Source organism: Megalobrama amblycephala, linkage group LG21 (genome assembly GCF_018812025.1).
Source record: "Megalobrama amblycephala isolate DHTTF-2021 linkage group LG21, ASM1881202v1, whole genome shotgun sequence".
NCBI classification, from domain to species: domain Eukaryota; kingdom Metazoa; phylum Chordata; class Actinopteri; order Cypriniformes; family Xenocyprididae; genus Megalobrama; species Megalobrama amblycephala.
Window position 1 is genome coordinate 16,724,645 of NC_063064.1, and position 22,630 is coordinate 16,747,274.

The 22,630-nt window shown below is 36.2% G+C and overlaps 1 protein-coding gene across 3 annotated transcripts; it reads left to right on the forward strand.

Annotated features, from left to right (window-relative positions):
• Positions 1 to 85: 85 nt before the first annotated feature.
• Positions 86 to 22,585, forward strand: si:ch211-86h15.1 (uncharacterized protein LOC558435 homolog). Of its 3 annotated transcripts, XM_048172588.1 has the most exons (7): positions 86 to 358; positions 14,102 to 14,160; positions 14,464 to 14,918; positions 15,521 to 15,585; positions 17,412 to 19,972; positions 20,229 to 20,314; positions 21,272 to 22,585. In XM_048172588.1, exons 1-7 carry the CDS (start codon positions 255 to 257, stop codon positions 21,569 to 21,571), a joined length of 3,630 nt encoding a protein of 1,209 aa, XP_048028545.1. In that variant the 5' UTR covers positions 86 to 254; the 3' UTR covers positions 21,572 to 22,585. The 3 variants fall into 3 exon arrangements, with proteins under 3 accessions (XP_048028545.1, XP_048028546.1, XP_048028544.1); XM_048172589.1 differs by lacking the exon at positions 86 to 358 and having other exon boundaries at positions 13,869 to 14,160; positions 14,464 to 14,873; XM_048172587.1 differs by lacking the exon at positions 86 to 358 and having other exon boundaries at positions 13,870 to 14,160.
• Positions 22,586 to 22,630: the final 45 nt, after the last annotated feature.

A 22,630-nucleotide genomic window follows, 5' to 3' on the forward strand; every position in this document is an offset into this window, starting at 1 on the left:
CAGTAAGCTGAACACTTCTACAATGTCACTGGTGAAAGATTCCCTCAAATACTTGTGACTGTGAAGTGGAGACCTGTTTCAGAACCTAAAGGTACCTTCTTATCCAGCACAGGTCTGAAGCAGGAAGCCCCGTGGTGCTCTCTCTCTCTCTCGTCATGGTAACCCAAGCCTCCATCCTTGGCAGGATTAGGAGGCTGTGCAGTTGGCTGTCAGGTTAAAATGTGATGGATGATCACTGATGGTTGAGGAGCACAATGGGGTCTCTGTGGCTGTCCAGGCTGCAGGGGAGCAGTGTGTTGGAGTCATTCACCCCGGACCTTCTCTCAACCTACTGTCAGCAGAAACGGAGGATGGCAGGGTGACAGCTCCATGCATCCACACACACACACACACACACACACACACGTTTGTTTTTGTGAATTGTGGGGACATTCCATAGGCGTAATGGTTTTTATACTGTACAAACCGTATTTTCTATCGCCCTACACTACCCCTACCCCTAAACCTAACCATCACAGGAAACTGTGCACATTTTTACTTTCTCAAAAAAACTCATTCTGTATGATTTATAAGCCTTTTGAAAAATGGGGACATGGGGTAATGTCCTCATAAGTCACCTCTCCTTGTAATACCTATGTCATACCCATGCCATTATACAAATTTGTGTCCTGATATGTCACAAAAACGCGCACACACACACACACACACGTTTGTATTGCTATCTTAGTGAGGACATTGCATAGACTTCCAATGATTTTATATCAGGTCAATCATATTTTCTATCCCCTAACCCAACCCTTACTCCTAAACCTACCCATCACAGAAACATGTGTATACATCACTAAATTTGAATAAAAACCTATTTTGGCTGATTTATAAGCCTTTTAAAATAGTGAGGACCAGTCAATGTCCTCACAGAAAACTTTCTTCGTTTTTACATTTTCAAAAAACATAATTTAGTATGATTTATAAGCCGTTTTCTTCATGGGGACCAAAAAATGGAATTTCGTCCCCACAATGTAGGGTTTACCAGGATCACACACACAACACACACACCACCCAGGAACTCTTCCTGAAAGAGGAAAGCACTTTCTCAGCATTTTAGTAAAGAGGTCAGGTTACCAATGATATAACACAGTTGTCTTGTTCGAAAGGTGTATCAGAGGGGTGTCTGTGATAAAAAAATCTTTTGAAGAAAAAATCTATTATTTGTGTTCACACTCGCATTATATGGTTTTACAACACAACAATCACAAAAAGTTTCAATGTAATGACATTAAAAATGTGGGTAAACTATCCAGTAATTTTTTTTTTTACACCTTGAATACATGATCTTTCATACATAATTTTATAAATGCATTTTTCAAGATAATTTTGTTTCCAATAATCATAACTAATACATCATACATTTTCGGTTAGTCGCACCACATGACATTTCACAACCTAAACTAACCTTACTTTGTCATTAAAAGTAATCTTTTTGCCAGCTTGTGGACAATATTTGGCAACCACATGCAATATCTTAGCATTGTGAAAGCAACTTTTAAAATATTCAAGAACCTTGCATATTTTGCAGAAAATGTCAATCTAGATTAAAGGGATTAGTTCACCAAAAAATGAAAATTCTGTCATAATAATCCCTTTAACCCTTATATTAGGCTAAAAACACAGGTATGATCATAATGGTCAGCATCAAATTGACTCTCATTGGATTTAATACAACTGACCAAAAATGGGAAAAATTAGATTTTTTTGTTTGTTTGTTTGTTTTTTGGCTTTTTTGCCTGTTATTATGAGTATGTATACAGAAAGCGAAGTGGAAGAGAGAGAGGGGGATGGGTTCGGGAAAGGTCTGCGAGCCAGGACTCGAACTCGGGTCACCCGGAGCGCAACAGTGCTATATGTCAGCGCTGCCCACGAGGCTATCGGCACAGACTAACAACAGTTTTTAAACATTGTAATTGTAACTATTTTGTAACATGTTTGGATTATTATTATTGTTATTATTATTATTATTTGGGTCTGTGCAGCTACCTGTACAGCTTTTGTGTTAATTGCCATTTTATGCACAATTTCTAAGTTTTAAAACTCTTATACAAGGTAACAATCACCAATCGCTTTCATAATGTGATTTAACTACTTAAAGTCACAATGAGCCGTTTCAAGTTCAAGTGTCCCTGACTACCAGCAAGCACGCTAGAAACACAGGTTTATCATGGGGGATTGAGTAGATCCTCAACCAGACAGATGATATCGGTCTATTTGAGTGGGTCTTAGGTGTAAGGCGACATGGTGTGCTGCCCTGTCACTGAAAACAGTGCGCCACTTCTCTTCACTGACAAGCAGCAGCACATTGCAGGACAGCTGGCAGAAAGGGAGGAGGAGAAAGGGGGAATTGGCTTCTTGTGAAGAAATGCCCAGAACGTGGCTGCATTAGCCATGGAATGCTCACTCTTCACTCATATTTGGCTCTCAAACCCTAGAAAGATATTATGAGCTCTGTTATTGCTTTTAGGACAGGGAGTAGCGACTGGAACAGATGCTTGGATCCTCTGGACCGCATGCAGCGTTGAGCTGGCCTAGCAACAGGTTCAAGTCTTTTGTCAGGGACTCTCTTTTCAAACACCTCTGTTATGACTTCTAAGCATGCCTTATCAAATGCAGCGGCCCCAAAAAGTGTTTGGACACTTAAGATGCACTTAAAAATGTATGATTGTGATTGCATTAGATAAGAAAAATATCAAAGCAAATGGCATTTAAGTTACAGAAGGACAACAAACTGAAATAAAAGAAGTAGGTTGAAATTACTTAAACTAAAATAGAAATAAAATAAAAAAAAAAACTAAAAATGACAAAATCACATAAAATTATTAGAACTTAAATTAAAATTAAAAAAGGCTAATTTAAAATATGAATAAACATTATAATAGTGTATAAATAATACTAAAATAACACTGACCGGTACCTGTGTTTTTACTGTCTTTAGGGCTCTCGGTCAGAAGGAAACAGTAGTGGACAGGGCCTTACAATACGATAGTCACTGGTCTCTTTTATCAGGTTATAATCCTCTACAACAAACAGAATGGAAAGCATGTGCGTGTGCAGCTGTCGGTGTCTTAGTGCAAGTGGTGTCATGTTAAGTCACAGGAATGATCCTGGCTCTCTGAGCACCATGACTGCCTCACCCCTCAGTGGCACGCTACTCACTGTTAGTAAATGCCTCTCTCCAAGAGACCACAAACAAATTTGCCTCACTGTTAGAGCGGAAAGAAGAATACCACATAAAAACGATTTGGTGGATTCAGTCTTCTGGAGATTTTTAAAACGCCTTGTGTTTTAGGAAGAGAGAGGCTGTCCAATTTAACCTTCACATTCTGTTGTGATCGACTGTACTGTTATGATGTTTGGGGTCGCTGAGAGAATGTACAAATGTGTAAAAATAATAATAGTAATTTTGAAATTAGCTTCTTTTTTTTTTTAAATTTTGCCCAATATTTAAAATTACTTTTCTTTGCTTGAAACCACCATATGCAGATATTATTGTAAAAACATGAACTGTAGGTCCATCTGACCCAAAGTAAAAGGAAAATACATTGTTTGATTATAATGTTTCTCAAACATCAAGCAACAAATAAGCATTAAAAAAGAAAAGTCAGAATTTTGGAATCAACTGAGTCGTTTATAATAGTCGATTCCAGACTCATATATTCGAAAAATTGATATCTTTACTTACAGTAAATGCTGCAATATAATCTACTCTATTATGTACGGAAGAGGATTAGGGCCAAGCAATAATAAAAAAATAAAACCATCTCGAGATTAAAGTTGTTAAATTCGAGAAAAAACTTGTTAAATTTCGAGAAAAAGGTGAGATAAATGTTGAGAATAAACTCGTTAAATTATGAGAAAAAACTCGTTAAATTTCGAGAAAAAAGTCCAGATAAAATGTTGAGAATAAAGTCATTAAATTACGAGAAAAAAGTTGTTAAATTACGAGAACAAATTAGTTATATTATGAGAAAAATGTCGTTAAATTTCGAGAAAAAAATCGAGATAAAATGTTGAGAATAAACTCATTAAGTTATGAGAATAAAGTCATTAAATTACGAGAAAAAAGTTGTTAAATTATGAGAACAAATTCGTAATTTAACTAATTTGTTCTCGTAATTCAGCGACTTTTTTCTCATAATTTAATGACTTTATTCTCAACATTTTATGTCGACTTTTTTCTCGAAATTTAACAACTTTAATCTCGAGATGGTTTTATTTTTTTATTATTGCTTGGCCCTAATCCTCTTTCTGTAATTATGATTTATATTGTCAAAGATAATATATTTTGACAGTTTCTATAAAAAAAAAACATAGTTTGTATATCGGATATATCGAAGAATATATCAGTTCGTTATAAGAACACTGCCTTAGAAGTATGTCTGCTGAAAAAGCCTCTGTAATGTAGCACTTTCAGTCTTAAAGTCCCTTGAAATCATTTTATTTATATATATATATATATATATATATATATATATATATATATATATATATATATATATACGTGGGGGTGGGGTTAGTATGAAATGTTAGCCTCAAAATGTTAGTTCTCCCAAAAATAAAAACAATGTAATTTATTACTTGCCCTCATGTCATTCTACACCCGTAAGACCTTCGTTCATCTTCAAAACACAAATTAAGGTATTTTTTATTAAATCCGATGGCTCAGTGAGGCCTGAATAGCCAGCAATGGTACTTCCTCTCTCAAGATCCTATAAAGGTACTAAAAACATATTTAAAAAAGTTAATGTGAGTACCAGTGGTTACTACCTTAATATTATAAAGCGACGAGAATATTTTTTGTGCGCCAAAAAAAACAAAATAACTACTTTTCAACAATATAGTGATGGACGATTTCAAAACACTGCTTCTGACCCTTACGAATCGAATCAGTTATTCGAACCTCCTATCAAACGGCTAAACTGCGGAAATCACGTGACTCCGAATCACTGATTCGATTTGTAAAGCTCTGTAATAAATTACATTATTTTCATTTTTGGGTGAACTAACCCTTTAAAGGTCCCGTTTTTCGTGTTTTTTTTGAAGCTTTGATTGTGTTTATAGTGTGCAATATAACATGTGTTCATGTTTCGCGTGTAAAAAAACACAGTATTTTTCACATAATTTACTTATCTGTATACCGCTGTTTCCACTGTCATAAAAACGGGCTGATGACTTCCTTGTTCTATGAAGTCCCTCCTTCAGAAATACGTAACGAGTTCTGATTGTGCCAGCGGTTCCTGTGTTGTGATTCGACAGCAGTTTAGCGCATCTTGCCCGGAAAGGTCACGCCTCTTACCATAACGTGGAGATGCACGCGCTCAGTGTTATTTTAAACATGTCTTTAATTTTACCCTATCAATTTGAGCCGGAATCAGACCCGGTGATTGGACTGCGGGATGAAAATAACAGCGTTTCGACGACATGGCGACAAACACACTCTACAAACGCAACTCTTGTGATTCCTGTGGGCGGAGGCTAGTCAAAAAACTGTTTTAGTGACGTCATTAAAGAAGGAAGTAGAGGGATGTAGTCCAAACTGGCCGTTCGATGTAGGCGACTTCTGTTAAATAAAATATCTCGCTTGGCATTGAACTTTGAGCTTTAAAATTTTACAGATTTTATTTATACTCTAACAACAACATTACACACTAACTAAAGTTTAAAACATGGGATCACGAAGAACGGGACCTTTAAGTTTATCTATAAGCTATGTACTCCAAACCAATGACAAAATTCACATTTAGAAGATATACAAGTAAGCATTTCCTCTGCCAATATGGTTCAGCGATTTTGATGACATCATTCTGCACTTCTGTCCAATCATGCTCTCTAGAATCTGAAGCGTCCCGCCCCCTGCACTATAAATAGACGCCGAAGCTGCGGCTGAAATCGTTCACTTGTTTACACAATTATGATTTTTACTATATGATGAATGACACATAGTGCATAGTACATAGTAGGGGATAGGGAACGATTCAGACAGTGTAAATATGCTTTCCATTGGGACGAATGAAGTTAGTGTTACTCGAACCACCACAGCGTGCACATGGTCTGCTCCAGTCCAGAGACACGAGAGCAGATCATATGCAATTATGTATTAGACTCATTTGAATTCTACACAGAATGCTATATTTTAGCTTTCCTGTTTTAGTGGAAATTATGTCAAAGCATTAAATAATGCTGCGTGTTTCAAGGCACTTCAGTGGGACTTTAAATGAAAATAACTTTGTGGTCACCCCTTTCATTGCCTCGATGCACCTTTTCAAAGACAAGTCGTACCATTCTTTTAAAATCCATATTTTGTTGTGTGTTACTTGTGTTAAAAACCAGTCGGTAGGCTTTGGGCCATATGTCACATGAAAATAAAACAGGTCTCATTGCATCCACTTGTCAGATAAGTGTTAACGGCAGTACGTAATGCTGATATATTTTAAAGATAATAATAATATGATAATAAATAAAAGATAATAATGTTTGTAACCAAGCAGATCTCGCCCCCCCATTGACTACCATAGCATTTTCCTACTACGGTAGTCAATGGGGGGCGAGATCTGCTTTGTTACAAACATTCTTCCAAATATCTTCCTTTGTGTACAGCAGAGCAAAGAAATGTATACAGGTTTAGAACAACTTGAGGGGGAGTAAATGATAACAGAATTTTCATTTTTGGGTGAACTATCCCTTTAAGTTAATCAGCTAACCTAGCTAGTTCTTTTTATTGTTGCCGTTTTATTTAAATATTATTAGAGAGAATAAGAAAACTAAAAAACTTTTAGATATCAATCTGCATATACGATGGAAATCTGTTATGCTCATCTTTGCTCACTCCTTTGAAGGTATCTTGAGTAAAATGGCTTATATTTAATAAAGCACATATAAAAGACCTGAACCGGATACGATGCATCCTGTTTTACAGAATACAGGAAGTTTGTTGCGCAAAACCCCTGTTGAAAGTCTCGCTCATGATACTCAGACAGTCTCTTGCTGCTATTTACTGGTGTAATGATATAACCTACAAAAAGAGTCCCCAAATTAACTTATCTGAACATGTTTTTGGTAAAGAATCAAATGATTCGCTGAGATGAATCAAAATCCCCAATTCTATTGAGTCCTCTGTCTGGCCTTTCAGTTGAGTCGACTCCCCTTCAGATTCGATTCTCAACGCCTCTGAATAGAAGAAGTGATTCTTTTTGCGATCAGCATAATGTTTTCTAATTTCTAAATGAAGCTCAAAGGCTTTAAAGGGATAGTTCACCCAAAAATGAATGTATGTTTATCTGCTTACCCCCAGGGCATCCAAGATGTAGGTGACTTTGTTTCTTCAGTAGAACACAAATGATGATTTTTAACTCCAACCGTTGCCGTCTGTCAGTCTTATAATGCGAGTCAATGGTAACACAATTTATAAGAGTCAATAAACATGCACAGACAAATCCAAATTAAACCCTGCGGCTCGTGACGGCACATTGATGTCCTAAGACAGGAAACAATCGTTTTTTTGCGAGAAAACGAACAGTATTTATATCATTTTTTTTACCTCTAATACACCACTATGTCCAACTGCGTTCAGCATTCGCTTAGTGAGGTCTGATCGTGCTCTGACAGCGGAAGTAATGTCTAGCACTCATTGAAGTATAAGCGCGAGACATCACTGCCGCTGTCAGAGCACGATCAGACCTTACTAACCGAGTGATGAACGCAGTTGGACATAGTGGTGTATTAGAGGTAAAAATGATATAAATACTGTTCATTTTCTCGCACAAACCGATCGTTTCCTGTCTTAGGACATCAATGTGCCGTCATGAGCCGCAGGGTTTAATTTGGATTTGTCTGTGCATGTTTATTGACTCTTATAAATTGTGTTACCATTGACTCGCATTATAAGACTGACAGACAGCAACGGTTGGAGTTAAAAATCATCATTTGTGTTCTACTGAAGAAACAAAGTCACCTACATCTTGGATGCCCTGGGGGTAAGCAGATAAACATCAAATTTTCATTTATGGGTGAACTATCCCTTAAATAAGAAGAAGTTGAACTAGAAAAGTAACAATACTAAGCAGAAAAACACTTTTTGGACTCATTTACAAAACTACTACTTTAATGAAAGTGTTGGGGTCTCTTAACACTTCAGATACACTATTCAAAAGTTTGTGTTTGGTAAGATCTCATGCTCACCAAGGCTGCATTTATTTGATCAAAAACACAGTAAAAGCAGTAATATTGTGAAATATTTTTACCATTTAAAACAAAAAAAATCAGCAATCATTACTCCAGTCTTCAGAGTCACATGATCCTTCAGAAATCATTCTAATATGCTGATTTGGCACTCAAGAAACATTTCTTATTGTCAATGTTGAAAACAGTTGTGCAGCAATTTCAGGAATCTTTGATGAATGGAAAGAGTTTTAAAAAAAGAACAGCATTTATTATCTTTTGTATCATTACAAATGTCACTTTTGATTAATTTAATGCATCCTTGCTGAATGAAAGTATTAATTAAAAAAAAAATCTTTGTGACCCCAAACCTTTGAATGGTAGTGTGTAATAAGGAGAAAACAATATATTTACCACTAAAGCCTAATTCCTTTCACTCTTTTCAACATCAGAAGTGTTATCCTTGCTTTCAGCTCATTCATCAGGGATAGATTATTTCCATATGGGATAGATTATTTCCATATGTGCCCAATTAGCATGCATTCTACAACAGTTCCAACCTCACGAGGCAAACTATTAATCACCTTCTTAAACAGTGGCAGTGTGACTGCGGCCTCTCGTGAGTCATTTAAATAGACCAGACAAGCCGTTAACGATACATCACTTTCTAAGTGCAACATCATGGCGGCTGTTCATGTGGGAAGCTGGTGGAAACACCTCTTGACAAGAGCATCATAGAACAGCTGACAAACCCATTAAACCTCATAATATGCTAGATTGCCCTTCAAGAGACTTCATGGAAAAACGCACCTCTGCATTTTCATGTACGCCTATTACTGCTAAAAATGGATCACTCTGACCTCCCTATGAATTGCGTCAGTCAAGATTAAGATTGGATATCTTTTCTGGTTTTTTTTCCACATAACAGGGTGTGTGTTCCAGTTGAATTCCATTTGATTGTCACCCACAGACCTACAATGATGCCTCAATGCCATAAACATCCAGGAATGCTTCTCAGAATAGCGTCCTTTAAATGCAGTTTGTGGACCTAATATTAGTCTTTGGAATTCGAAATATAGATTTCAAAGACATGCATATTTTTCATTCTCAGCAGTTAACGGTGATCATTCCATAGATGAATGCATGGAAATCACAACGCTTTTCGATTCAAACATTTGTGATGATTATTTGAAAAGGTGGGGCAGGGATGGGACCGCATTCAAATGTTCTCTGCGGAAACTATGCCGGCAATGGTCCTAATTTTGTTTGTCTTCCATGTCTGGATTCCAGTTGGGACGTTAAGGAAAGCTGAGCCCCGTCCCAGGCTTTATCGGCGAGTAAAAATATGGCCTACAAGCTTCTCTTGCTCGTCCCTCACTGTTTATATCTGACTCTGGGCTCCGGTGACCTTCTCCCATGTCATCGAGAGCACAAATTTAGCGCTTCGGTTTCTGGAGCGACCAAATAGTTAGACAACATTGAAGACGGGGTGAAAATACCCATGGTGCAGATACGGTTACTCTTACTTGAAGAGACATAAACGGAATAGTGTAAACATCCCAGTCACTGGAATGCAAATCTAGGAAAGTGACACAGATACCAGGCATATCCCTGACTTCAATGACTTGATAAACAAAGACAGGTTCCAGTCAAGGCAGCTTCCGACATAAACATAACACAATCTTTCTGCTCTCTGTGTTTGAAAGGATAAAGCTTATTTACGACAGAACTGGGCTTTTGGAGTCGCCCGTTTGAGTGGCATGTTGCGGAGTGTTTTTGTGGGGCGTTGGGATGACACAGAATGACAGTTATGTTGTAGTTGTGCTGACATGTCTGTGGCATGTTCATGCCAGCGCAGTGGCATCTGATGCGTCACTGTTTTTTTCAGTGTTTTAAATACCGAGTTCTGACTGATTTGCAATGCTGATGCAACACATGATCAAAAACATCTTTACAATGATCCAGTGAATTTTTTTAAGATTCATTCTAAGCTATTTTAGTAAATTTGAGTAATGCTGTTTGATAGATTAAAATATGTAGATGATTTTATGTTTTTATTTATTTATCCATTATGTATGAAGTGTGCTATATAAATAAATGGCTCATATTTTTTAAAAAATATTTAAGTATTTACTTACTGTACTTTTGCATTTTTCTAGGTCACACATATTGTTACATTTCTTCAGGTTTAATTTGTATTTTTGTAATGTTTTTGAGTCTCTTATGGTCACCAAAGCTGCATTTATTTGATCAAAAATACAATTCAAAATGAAATATTAATACAATTTAAAATAACTGTTCTCTATTTAAATATACTTTAAAGGGTTAGTTCCCCCAAAAATGAAAATAATGTCATTTATTACTCACCCTCATGCTGTTCCACACCCGTAAGACCTTTGTTCATCTTCAGAACGCAAATTGAGATATTTTTGTTGAAATCTGATGGCTCAGTCAGGCCTGCATAGCCAGCAATGACATTTCCTCTCTCAAGATCCATTAATGTACTAAAAACATATTTAAATCAGTTCATGTGAGTACAGTGGTTCAATATTAATATTATAAAGCAACAAGAATATTTTTTGTGTGCCAAAAAAACAAAATAACTTATATAGTGACTTATTTAGTGATGGCCGATTTCAAAACACTGCTTCAGGAAGCTTCGGAGCGTTATGAATCTTTTGTGTCGAATCAGCGGTTCGGAGCGCCAAAGTCACGTGATTCAACACAAAAGATTCATAACGCTCCGAAGCTTAATGAAGCAGTGTTTTGAAATCGGACATCACTATATAAGTCGTTATTTTTTTTTTTTTTTTTGGCGCACCAAAAATATTCTTGTTGCTTTATAATATTAATATTGAACCACTGTATCACATGAACTGATTTAAATATGTTTTTAGTAAATGAATGGATCTTGAGAGAGGAAATGTCATTGCTACCTATGCAGGCCTCACTGAGCCATTGGATTTCAACAAAAATATCTTAATTTGTGTTCTGAAGATTAATGAAGGTCTTACGGGTGTGGAACGGCATGAGGGTGAGTAATTAATGACATTGAGTAATAAACGCCAAAGTGTTCAGTGTCACATGATCCTTCAGAAATCATTCTAATATGCTGATTTGGTGCTCATGAAACATTTCTTATTATTGTCAATATTGAAACAGTTGAGCAGTTTAATATTTTTGTGGAAACTATGATACACATCCGTGACATTTCAGGATTCTTTGATGAATAGAAAATACAAAAGAACAAGATTTATTTGAAATAGAAATCTTATGTTACATTTTACGCATGTCTCTGCTGTGACATTTGATCAGTTTACTGCATCCTTGCTGAATAAAAGTATTAATTTCTTTAAAAAATAATAATCATAATGACCCCAAACAGTAGAATATATTCTGCAATTCATCTAAAATAGATGCAGTTCATACAAATCTGCATTAGATTTGGTTCTTTGAGAAGAGCAACTGGTTACTTTTTACTGAAATGGCAATTAGCAATAAAGTAATGTGTTTTGGCACTAATCTGAGGTGGTCTGAGGAGAGAGTTTGTGACCATAGTTGGAGAATAGTAGGCAGGTGGCCAGGCAAGGCCTGTCGTGAGGAAGAGTGGAGCTGACAGCTGGCCCTGTCAAACAATGACTTATTCTTCACAGCACTGTAAATCTGCTCTCAACCGCACACACACTCCAAAGGCCCATGTGCGTTTGACCGCATGTGTAATTATACAATTATTCTCCTCTGACATTGCATAAATTCTTGTTATTTAAGTTCAGTGTCAATATTTTAGAGTATTTGAGGTAGTTTCTTTCTAATATTTGATGCTGATTTTTTAGAAAGCTGTTAATTTGACGGAATAAAATCCCTTTTTTTTTTTTTTACAGCATTGTACTTTCTTTATGTGGTTACTTTTTCATAACAAATACCATAAATGTATTTTTAAACACCCTTAGAAAAAAAGGTTCAATGGGGTTCTATAAGCTAGGGTTCTTCGAATAAACAGAATGCTGCAGGGATGACATATTTTTGTAGGCCAAAACCTGGAGATTAGTCCCATCATCCCAAAGTCATTTTGGTTAAAAGCCTGAAATAAGGTCTGTGGTGAATACAAGTTGCTAAATGACGTTAAACAGAACAGAACAGTTCTATTTACTGTAGAACCTTTTCTTCCAAGAATTACATTCATGTTTCCATGGTAACAGAAAGTGATCTCATGGCAGGGAGGATGTGAGAAAGATGTGAGGTGTTATTTTGAAGGTGAAAGGATGCGAATTGATGAATTGATTTGCCGAGGGGAGAGAGATTATGCAGCGTATTTGTTTCTCAAATCTTGAACTCTTGAATCAAAATTAGAGGGAGGGAGAGTTATAGTTTGTAATAGACCAAACTACTTTTTTAGCACAGTTGAACAGTCATTTGAAAAAAAACACTGTCGTTTAAACTTGTTTCAAGGAATATTTAACATTCCACAGTCAGATATTTTCACTTTTATAGGCTGATCATATTTCATTACAAGCTGTAATAAAATACTAATATTAAACAGTGGCAATTTGCCATTAGCAACTGTCAAATAATGAATTTAGTTTTAAATATATATATATATATATATATATATATATACAGTACAGTCCAAAAGTTTGGAACCACTAAGATTTTTAATGTTTTTAAAAGAAGTTTCGTCTGCTCACCAAGGCTACATTTATTTAATTAAAAATACAGTAAAAAAACAGTAATATTGTGAAATATTATTACAATTTAAAATAACTGTTTTCTATTTGAATATATTTCACAAAGTAATTTATTCCTGTGATGCAAAGCTGAATTTTCAGCATCATTACTCCAGTCTTCAGTGTCACATGATCCTTCAGAAATCATTCTAACATGCTGATCTGCTGCTCAAGAAACATTTAATGTGTACAATTGTACAAAATATTTGTGTACAATATTTTTTTCAGGATTATTTGATGAATAGAAAGTTCAAAAGAACAGTGTTTATCTGAAATCTAATCTTTTGTAACATTATAAATGTCTTTACTGCCACTTTTGATTGATTTAATGCATCCTTGCTGAATAAAAGTATTCATTTCTTTAATTTCTTTTCAAAAAAATAAAAATAAAAATTGTTACTGACCCCAAACTTTTGAACGGTAGTGTATAATGCTACAGAAGCTTTGTATTTCAGATAAATGCTGTTCTTTTGAACTTTCTATTCATCAAGGAATCCTGAAAAAAAAGTACACAACTGTTTTCAACATTGAAATAATCATAAATGTTTCTTGAGCAGCAAATCAGCATATTAGAATGATTTCTGAAGGATCATGTGACACTGAAGACTGGAGTAACGATGCTGAAAATTCAGCTTTGCATCACAGGAATAAATTACTTTGTCAAATATATTTAAATAGTACACAGTTATTTTAAATTGTAATAATATTTCACAATATTACTGTTTTTTACTGTATTTTTAATTAAATAAATGTAGCCTTGGTGAGCAGACGAAACTTCTTTTAAAAACATTAAAAATCTTAGTGGTTCCAAACTTTTGGACTGTATGTATATATATATATATATATATATATATATATATATATATATATATATATATATTTTTTTTTTTGTAAGGATAAGAAAAATCATGATTTTATACTCATCGCTCATCCAGACCGGCAGGTGGCGCAGATGATCATCGAGCTCAGCAGGATGAACGCAACCAAAACAATAGTGGAAATAGGAGCTGGATGGAGACTTTTAAAGTGACATTTTATTAATGTGCAATGTCTAAACTTCAAATTTTAAGCATTGTTCTGACAGAGAGATTAACTTTAGCTGCGCAGGAGATATTCAAGGCTGTGGAAGATATATTTTCAGAGTATAATGATGAGATTTGTCGCTCCAGACAGGAGATTGAGCTGCTCAAGAGGAGACTGCAGCAGGCAGGAATTCAGATGGACTCTGGTTAGTCAATTCACCTTAAATCTGATTCTGATACTTATTTCTTTTGTATTATGGGTTTTATGAACACGAAATCTCGATAGATTCTCTAATTCGTTTACCACAGCCTTTAAATCAGCTATAATCCTTTAAATAGTATAGGATATATTATTACTTGTGCCAATAAAGTCACTAATTTGGCATTTTTTTATTATGCATTGTTCTTTGTTAATCACTTATTGTTTTTACTAATTAACTCTTGCCATATATACTGAACACATGACATAATTCCCCGTGTATGATCTTTAGTATGTTTATTTATTATAGAAACGCAGTCCTGCTCCTCTGAGACTCAAGCTCAGAAATACACACAGGCATTTTCAGAGGCATGGAGATCTGAACATGACTTGAAGGATACAGAGATGCATATGAAGCTAGAAGTTTATACACAGCAGGAGGAGAATGAAGTGCAAATCCCTGTGTGCAACAAATCAGCACCTTTATCAGCATGTTTGGACATTTATCATGACCAGATGCCCAGCAAAGACACTGAACCCCAAATGATTGACAGCTGTGAGAATACTTTTCCATTTATTAACCAAGCACCTCGAATTAAGATTGAACCAGAGACTGCTACTGAAACAGGTATCACCTGTCAGGCGCAGCAGCACATCACAAGACACGGCTTGGATGATTCAGAGGCCAGTGATGCATCCAGTGATGTCAGCAGAATCAAAGTCAGTCACGTTGGCTCTCCCAGACATAAGACACAAACATTTAACGTAAGTCTATGTATATACAAAAAAAAAAAAAAAAAAACTATGGAAGGTTGTTTCTGCCACTGATTTTAAAAAAATATATAAAAGAGGTAATTGTGACTTTTTATCTCGCAATCTCACTTTTCACTATCTCACTTTTTCTCGCTATTTAAAGTTTATATCTCATAATTCTAACTTTTTTTTTCTCAGAATTGCAAGTTAAAATCTAGCAATTCAGACTTTATAACTTGCAATTGCGAGTTTATCTTACAATTCAAAGAAAAAAGACAGAATTTACTTTTTCTTCGAATTGTGAGATATATTGCGACAAAAAAAGTCAGATTTAGGGGATATAAACTTTCAATTCTGACATTATTTGACTTCATCGCAATTCTGAGGTTTTTTTAACTTGCAATCTCACAGTTCTGAAAAAAAGATATAACTCACATAGTTGTGAGAAGAAAAAGTCAGAAATTTGTGATAAAAATTTGCAATTGCCTTTTTTATTTTTAATTCCGTGGCTTAAACAAGCTTCTATAGAAATGTGAAGGACTATTATTTTTTTTATTGAATTGTAAGACACTTTTATCCATAAATGTAAGCTGATGGATGACGTTGTTTTACAGATGCCCCTCAGAAATCAAGAGATGTTGACGCAGCATAGGATGGAGCTGGCTCAGATAAGAGAGAGGTACTTGAATTGATCCTTAAGTGTTTCATCTGTGCTGATTTGAGTTGACTTGAAGTTAACATAAAGTGTGCTCTAGCTTGACGGCACAAATCCTTTGCCTGACATACATGTAATTTGCTAATAATGCTCAAATGTGACACTCCCTTGTCAGTTCAAAGCTAAATTTCTTAAATATTACTTTTTTTTTAAAGCTGTCTACAGTCAGTGTTATACTAAAAACAGTAAAACAGTCTCCAAAAATTAAATGTAAATAAATACTGAATTAGCTGCCAAAGTATTTTGATGCTTTTGATTTGTGCTCATCCAGGGTGATTCTCACATACACATCAGAATATATCATATATGTCAACCACACCATATTCATGTTACTATTACTTAAATGTTGTTGTAATGAATCTACTGTTAGTTGCTAATTCATCAGTGTCTCCAAAAATGAAATATTTTATTTTCAAATAAAACTTAAGTGGCTGCCGAAGGGTTTTGATTTGTGTTTATCAGAATATATCCTGGTCAAACAACACCATAGTCATGTTTACTATAACTTAAATGTTGCTGTACTGTAACCACTGTTAGTTGCTTGATTCAGTGGTGACTCTCTTTACTGTTGCACATGAGTCAAAATCTGCTAAGGGTTAATAATGGAGCAACAGTGATTTTTCACTTATTATTTACAACAGGATCTGCATTTTTCAAGGGTTTAAATTAAAGATTTTTTAAATTAAGAGACAATAAAAACAACTTTGTGCATCAAAAATACTCCCTTCCTCATAAAAATTGAACTTGATTTTCAAGTCAACGAATTTGCGACAGCTGAATGTAAAATGACAGTCTCTGAGTAACACATTATTTTTTAAGCCATAAACTTATTTCCGTAAAATAAGTATAATGTACCACGCAAAAAGCATTTCTCTTGTCTCCAGCACGTTTTATATTTACCCAAGAATCAAACATAGTTTACACCTCACACAGGTGATCACATCCTTCAAAAACTTTGCCTGGCTTGTCATTTAGAATATTAGAACTAAAAACATCGACATAACACACTCATTAGGCATCAGTGACTTTACTGAATTCTTGATGGCTAAGAAATAAAAAAAAATTACCTTACGACGATGCATCTGTTTTCAAATCAATATCATTTGAATATCACAACATCAATGTCTGTCAAAAAATAACGTGCACAATACACAGAAGTATTTACAAGAAGCACAGGTCCAAGTAGTACACAGATTTCCTGAAAACAAACATTCCTGGATGCTTTGACTAGCAGAGGGAGAAAATGCCGACCTGAACGGTTTCAACATGCTGTCTGTCAGAGACAATAACGTACCTAATACATAACACACATGAGCATAAATTTGTTTTTCACTCACTGAAATTGAATCGGAATGATCAGGGAACTGAGTGAAATACGTAACGCTGCATGCTAAAGAGAATAAATGCCAAGGTTTGCCATGTTAGTGAACATCGGTCAACGTGTTGGTTCCTGACAAAAACAGGAAATTGTACGGTATATTTTGACGGACATTTTTTTCATGCACGAACTACGCATTCTGACAATCCTAATTTGAAAATTTGTAATAATTTTCTATTCTTGACTGACCTTTTTTTGGCAATAGATGAACTGTTAAATGAGTGATCTTGAGATGAGTCCCTGTAGTTGTCCAATTTGACTCTCATATGCTGATGTATTTATATAAAATGGAATAAAATACAACTATATTCTATTTATTTATTTTATATTCTTTATATTCCCTTTTAAAAAACTTCCTCCACCTCCAATGTTTGCATAAATCAATAAAATGGTGTAAACATTTTCATTTCAGAATGTCTTCAAGAATCCAGCGCCGTAACTCTGAGCGTAACAGTAAGAAAAGTCAACTGTATGTCTGTCAGGATGAAGTGTCACAATCTGACAAGTGTAAAGCCAACAATGCGAGAAACAGTCAGGCCTGGAGGGATCGTCTGAAAAAAGACCCTGTAAAATATGCCGAGTACAAAGCTTTGGAAGCTGCAAGAGCAAAGGAATATAGAAGAAAGAGGACTGCTGCTGCCAAAGAACTTGATAAGGAAAATAATCGTGAGCGACAGAGAAGATTCAGAGCCAAAAAGAAGTTACAGTGTAGAAGAACAGAAGAAAAAGAGTGTAAAGCTGAAGAAGAGCCTCCGCCACCTAAGAAGATAAGAAAAGTCTTAACAAGAAACGAGCGGATGAAGAAACGAGAGTATGATAGGATAAAGAAAAGAGAGGAGAGGGAGAGGATGGGAGAACAGAAGAAAAGACGAATTCGTGAAAGAGATGCGTCTCGAAAGAGGGAAAAAAGAAGACAAAAAAAGACAAAAAAGCAAACTGACACTCCACAAACAAATGTTGGCTCTCCAAGTACATCTACAGGCTTTAGAACTGAATCAACAAAACAGGTGGCAGTGTCACGGATGTCCAAAAAAATTCCGGCTGATGCAGAAAAGTTTGCGGATATGGTAATGGACTTCATCCATTGCTGTACTCCTCGTAAACAAGCAGCTTTGAAAGCTGGAGGTCTGAAAACAGCTCGTCGACGAATAGATTTTGATGACCCATCTCAAGAAAAACTTCGATCCATGATTGAAGCTCTAAAGAAGAAGAAGGATACTGCATCCTTGGATAAGAGGTGCCTGATCATCCTGAAAAAGTACAGAATGCAACGTATTGTATCAAGGCGCTTTAACCTCCGTCCAGCATATCTTACCAAATTATCAAAGTCCTCATCCAATGAAGGTTTACATAAAAAACGCAAGTCTGATGCCACTTGCATGGATGTTGTGAACAATATAACTGCTTTCTATCGTAATCCTAAGGTGGCACGAGAACTTCCTTACACGAGGACTGTAAAGAAACAACAACAAAGATTCCTCATGGAAATCTCTCTTCAGAAAGCCTATGAACTTTGGAAGCTGGAAAATCCAGAGAAGAATTTTGTGTCCTTTCCTGTTTTCTCATGGCTTCGACCTTCATGCGTTCTTCTTCAGCGTCGGACAGACATAAACCATTGTCTCTGTGAATATTGTACTGGAGTTTTACTGAAGCTTCAGAGCCTGAACAGAATTCTCACTGCTACTAACAATGACGAGTGTATGAAACTCAAGATCAAAAACAAATATGAACTTATCGATTTTTCTCTATGTCCCAAAAGTGGCAACAGCAAGTACCATAACCTAAAGTGTATTAACAGAGCCTGCTCCGACTGTGGTGTATCGCTTCTCAAGGAAAAGTTCAAAGTGGTACTGGATTCATATGGCAAACAAGAAGTGTCCTGGCAAAAGTGGGAGAGTAATGCATTCAACGGTGATGGTAGACAAAAGACCAAGAAGGTTCAATCAACTAAGTGTGGCACATTCAAGACAATGTTTGACGAGTTATTGGGCGAAACAGACCTTTTGGCTAAACATCTCTTTACAGCCAACTGGCAGAATGACCAGTTTTCCCTTATCCGGGAAAAGTTGTCCAATACTTGTTCGCTATTCGTCATGGATTTTGCCGAAAATTACTCGTGCATATCCCATGACGAAATGCAGAAATGCACACAGCAGATAACCATTCACCCAATTGTTTGTTACTACAAGTGTCCCACAGAGGGTCACGATCACACCGTCCAGGAAGCCTTGGTTTTTGTTTCAGATGACCTTAACCATGATGCCAATGCAGTTCACCACTTCGAAACTCTGGCTATAAAGCACCTAAAAGAAAAGCGAGGACTGAAGTTAGAGCATGTAGTTGAATTCACAGATGGCTGTGGCGCACAATACAAGTCAAAGGTGTCATTTGCTGACATTAGCAACTCCAAGGCTTCACATGGTTTGTCTGTTGAAAGATGTTACTTTGGATCCCGCCATGGCAAGGGGCCCAGTAATGGTGTCTCTGGGGTTGTAAAATCATCTGTTCGACATGCTGTCCTGTTACGTAGGATCACTATTAACAATGCAGAGGAGATGTATAATTTCTGCAATCTGAATTTGACAAAAGATGGCTGTGATGGGCAACTCCGTACATTTTTCCTGGTTAAACAAGGTGAAATTCAGCGTGACCGTCCTATAACACAAGTGAAGTCTGCCCTTGCTGGAACTCGTGTTCTCCATTCTGTACGGTGTGTTTCTCCTGGGGTCCTGGATACTCGTGTGTATTCATGCCTCTGTGATGGCTGTATGAATGTTGATGATGGAAACCAGTGTTCCAACTCAAAATATGTCCTTCCCTGGCAACGACGTACCTTGAACATAGATGCTGACATAGTTGATTTATACCAGCCTGTGACTGAAGAGGAGAACACCTTACCTTCTGCTACAAGTGAAGATGACCAACTTCCTGGTGAACAAATAGAAGATCTCTGGATGAAACTTAATAACCCAGGTAAGGGCTCCGTTTCATAACAGCTCCAACTTTGAACATATAATGAGTTCTTGACACTTACCTTTTGTATATGTTTCATTGTAGTTGTGACTTCAGGTTAAAGTCACTATATCACTAAGTCTTGAAATGCTACATTGATTTAAGACTTAGATATAGCTGCAGTAGCAATTTTAACTTGAAGTCAGACTTTAAAAAAGGTCCCTTTACTCTCAATACCACTATTAATCTAATCTAATTTGATTTCATTCCCTTTCAGAAATTCCAACTGATGACTTGGTAATGAATTTGTTTCAAGAAGATAAAGGACAGGAAACAAGTAATGAAAAGCCTACTGAAGTGCAGGTGGGTAAAAAAATCCTTTGGTTTTTATTTTATTATTCAATTATTAGTCCTACCTCCATATACCAGGGCCCCAGTTTCATAAAGCTGACTTAAAGTTAAGGCGATAATGACTGTTGTCACCATTGGCATCTAAGGGTGCGTTCACACCTTTAGTTCAGTTCGTTTGGTTCATTTGGTCCAGACCAAAGAAGGAAAAAAAAAAAAAAAGTGAAAAATAAATTTATCACTGAACCTTAAGGCATAGGGATACATTCACAACGTGATTGTTCGGATTTTATGACGTATTGCCTATTTTGAGACGGAACTTACTGAACATCCACATGTGTGTGCGTAGCCTGCATGTGATGGTATTTTGGCCAGCTGGGAACTCGTGAAGAGCTTATAAAATGTGTAAAGTAGTCAAAACAGCGGCGGGAATCCCTCCGTCACACACACAAACAATCTGCTGCGTCTGATGATGGGCAAACTTGCAACTATGACAAGAAAAACCGACAAGCTTGAGGATTCTGTCCTTTTTAGGGTCTCATCTTCCTGTTTTTGGTTCGTTTACATGTCTTTGGTCCGTGTTGCGTTCATAAATCATTCGAACCACACCAGAGTTTGTTTGGAAGTGGACCGAGACCGCTGAAAAGGTCCACTTCCAAACACACTTGTTTGGTGCACACCAGGGTTCTGATGGCAGCGTTCACATATGTTCAAATAAACCGCACTAACCGAGCAATCGCATCAGGGTTCGTTTTAATCGAACCAAACATGACAAGTGTGAACGCACCCTTAGACGACTTAACATGAAGTAAGCTTTATGAAAGCGGAGCCAGACATCACTTTTAATTGTGCTGTTTTATCTGTGGAAGATGATAGGCTGGGAACTTGCGAATTTTATTGGAACTGTGCTCAGGTTTAAAAAATAAAATGATGGAACTTAGTAAAGCAGTATTTATTATTGTGTAATTTCAGGATTTGCAGATAGAAGTTCTCAAGGATTATGCTGTGCTCTACACCTGTCCACCCAAGTGGTGCTTGGGCAGAGTTCTTGAACCACCAACTGATGGAGGAGTTCGGATGAAGTTTCTGGAGCAGCACGGAGTCAGCAATTTGTTTTCCTGGCCCAAGACTCCTGATGTTGAACTAGTGGATCCAGTCTACATATTTCATGGACCTGTAAACTTGATTGGACACCATCCATTCTCTGTTGATGAAGAGGAGTTTAAAAACATTAATGAGAAATACAAGACAATAAAAAAGAATGCATGTTAGTTGATATCAAGCATAATTCCAATATGGAGAACTGACTTCCCATGAGTGACATTTCACAACAAGTGTATACTGACTGTCTCAATAGTTACTCATGTTGAGTTTAATGTTACGTTTAATTACCCTTTTGCAGATGTTTGAGAGAGGAACATGAATTGATTCTTTAGTGTCATCTGTGCTGATTTGAGTTAACTTAATCTAGCTAAATGAAGTGTGCACTAGCTTGACAGCACAAATCCTTTGCCTGTCAAACATGTAGATTGGTAATAATGCTTAAATGTGACACTCCCTTATCAGCTCTAAACTAAGTTTGCATACTAAGTTTGCATTTACTTTTAAATATAGACAATTTTCTTAAATATGACTTGGTTTTTCTTGTTTCAGGCTGTCTGAACAAGACAACCTGAACCACCCCCCAAGTGGTGTCCCCTCGGAAATAATAAGTGCATGACGCCCCTGGATAAACTCATCTACGCACTAGTTCGCTTTCACTGCCTCATGTTTATACTCTAGCTCTTGCAAACTATTCTAACTGGCATTTTCATGGAAAATGTTTTCAAAAAATGGGTTCATTATGGGAACCATGAAAATACTATATATAAAGTGTCTGACAGAAACCCCTAAGGTCAACCTTTTCTTTTAAGAGTTACCTTTGTTTCCATGGCAACAGAAAGTGATCCTCAAGGCAGGGAGAAAGAAGGATGTGGTGTGTTATTTTGAAGGTGAAAGGATGTAAATTGATGAATTGATTTGTCGAGGGGTGAGACATTTTGCAGCAAATATTCCTCAATTCTTGATCTCTTGAATCAAACTTAGTGGAGGGATGGAGATGTCCACTGTTTTCTAAGGAATCTGATTTATAGTTTGTATCGACCAAAGGGTTTTTTAACACAGATGAACAGTCATTTGAGGAAAAACACTGTTCTAGTTGTTTAAACTTGTTTCCTTCAAGAATCTGTTGAATATTACAAAACTGTAATAAAATACTAAAATTAAACAGTGGCAATATGCCATTAACCACTGTCAAATAATGAATTTATTTTTTAAATATAAAGTTATATT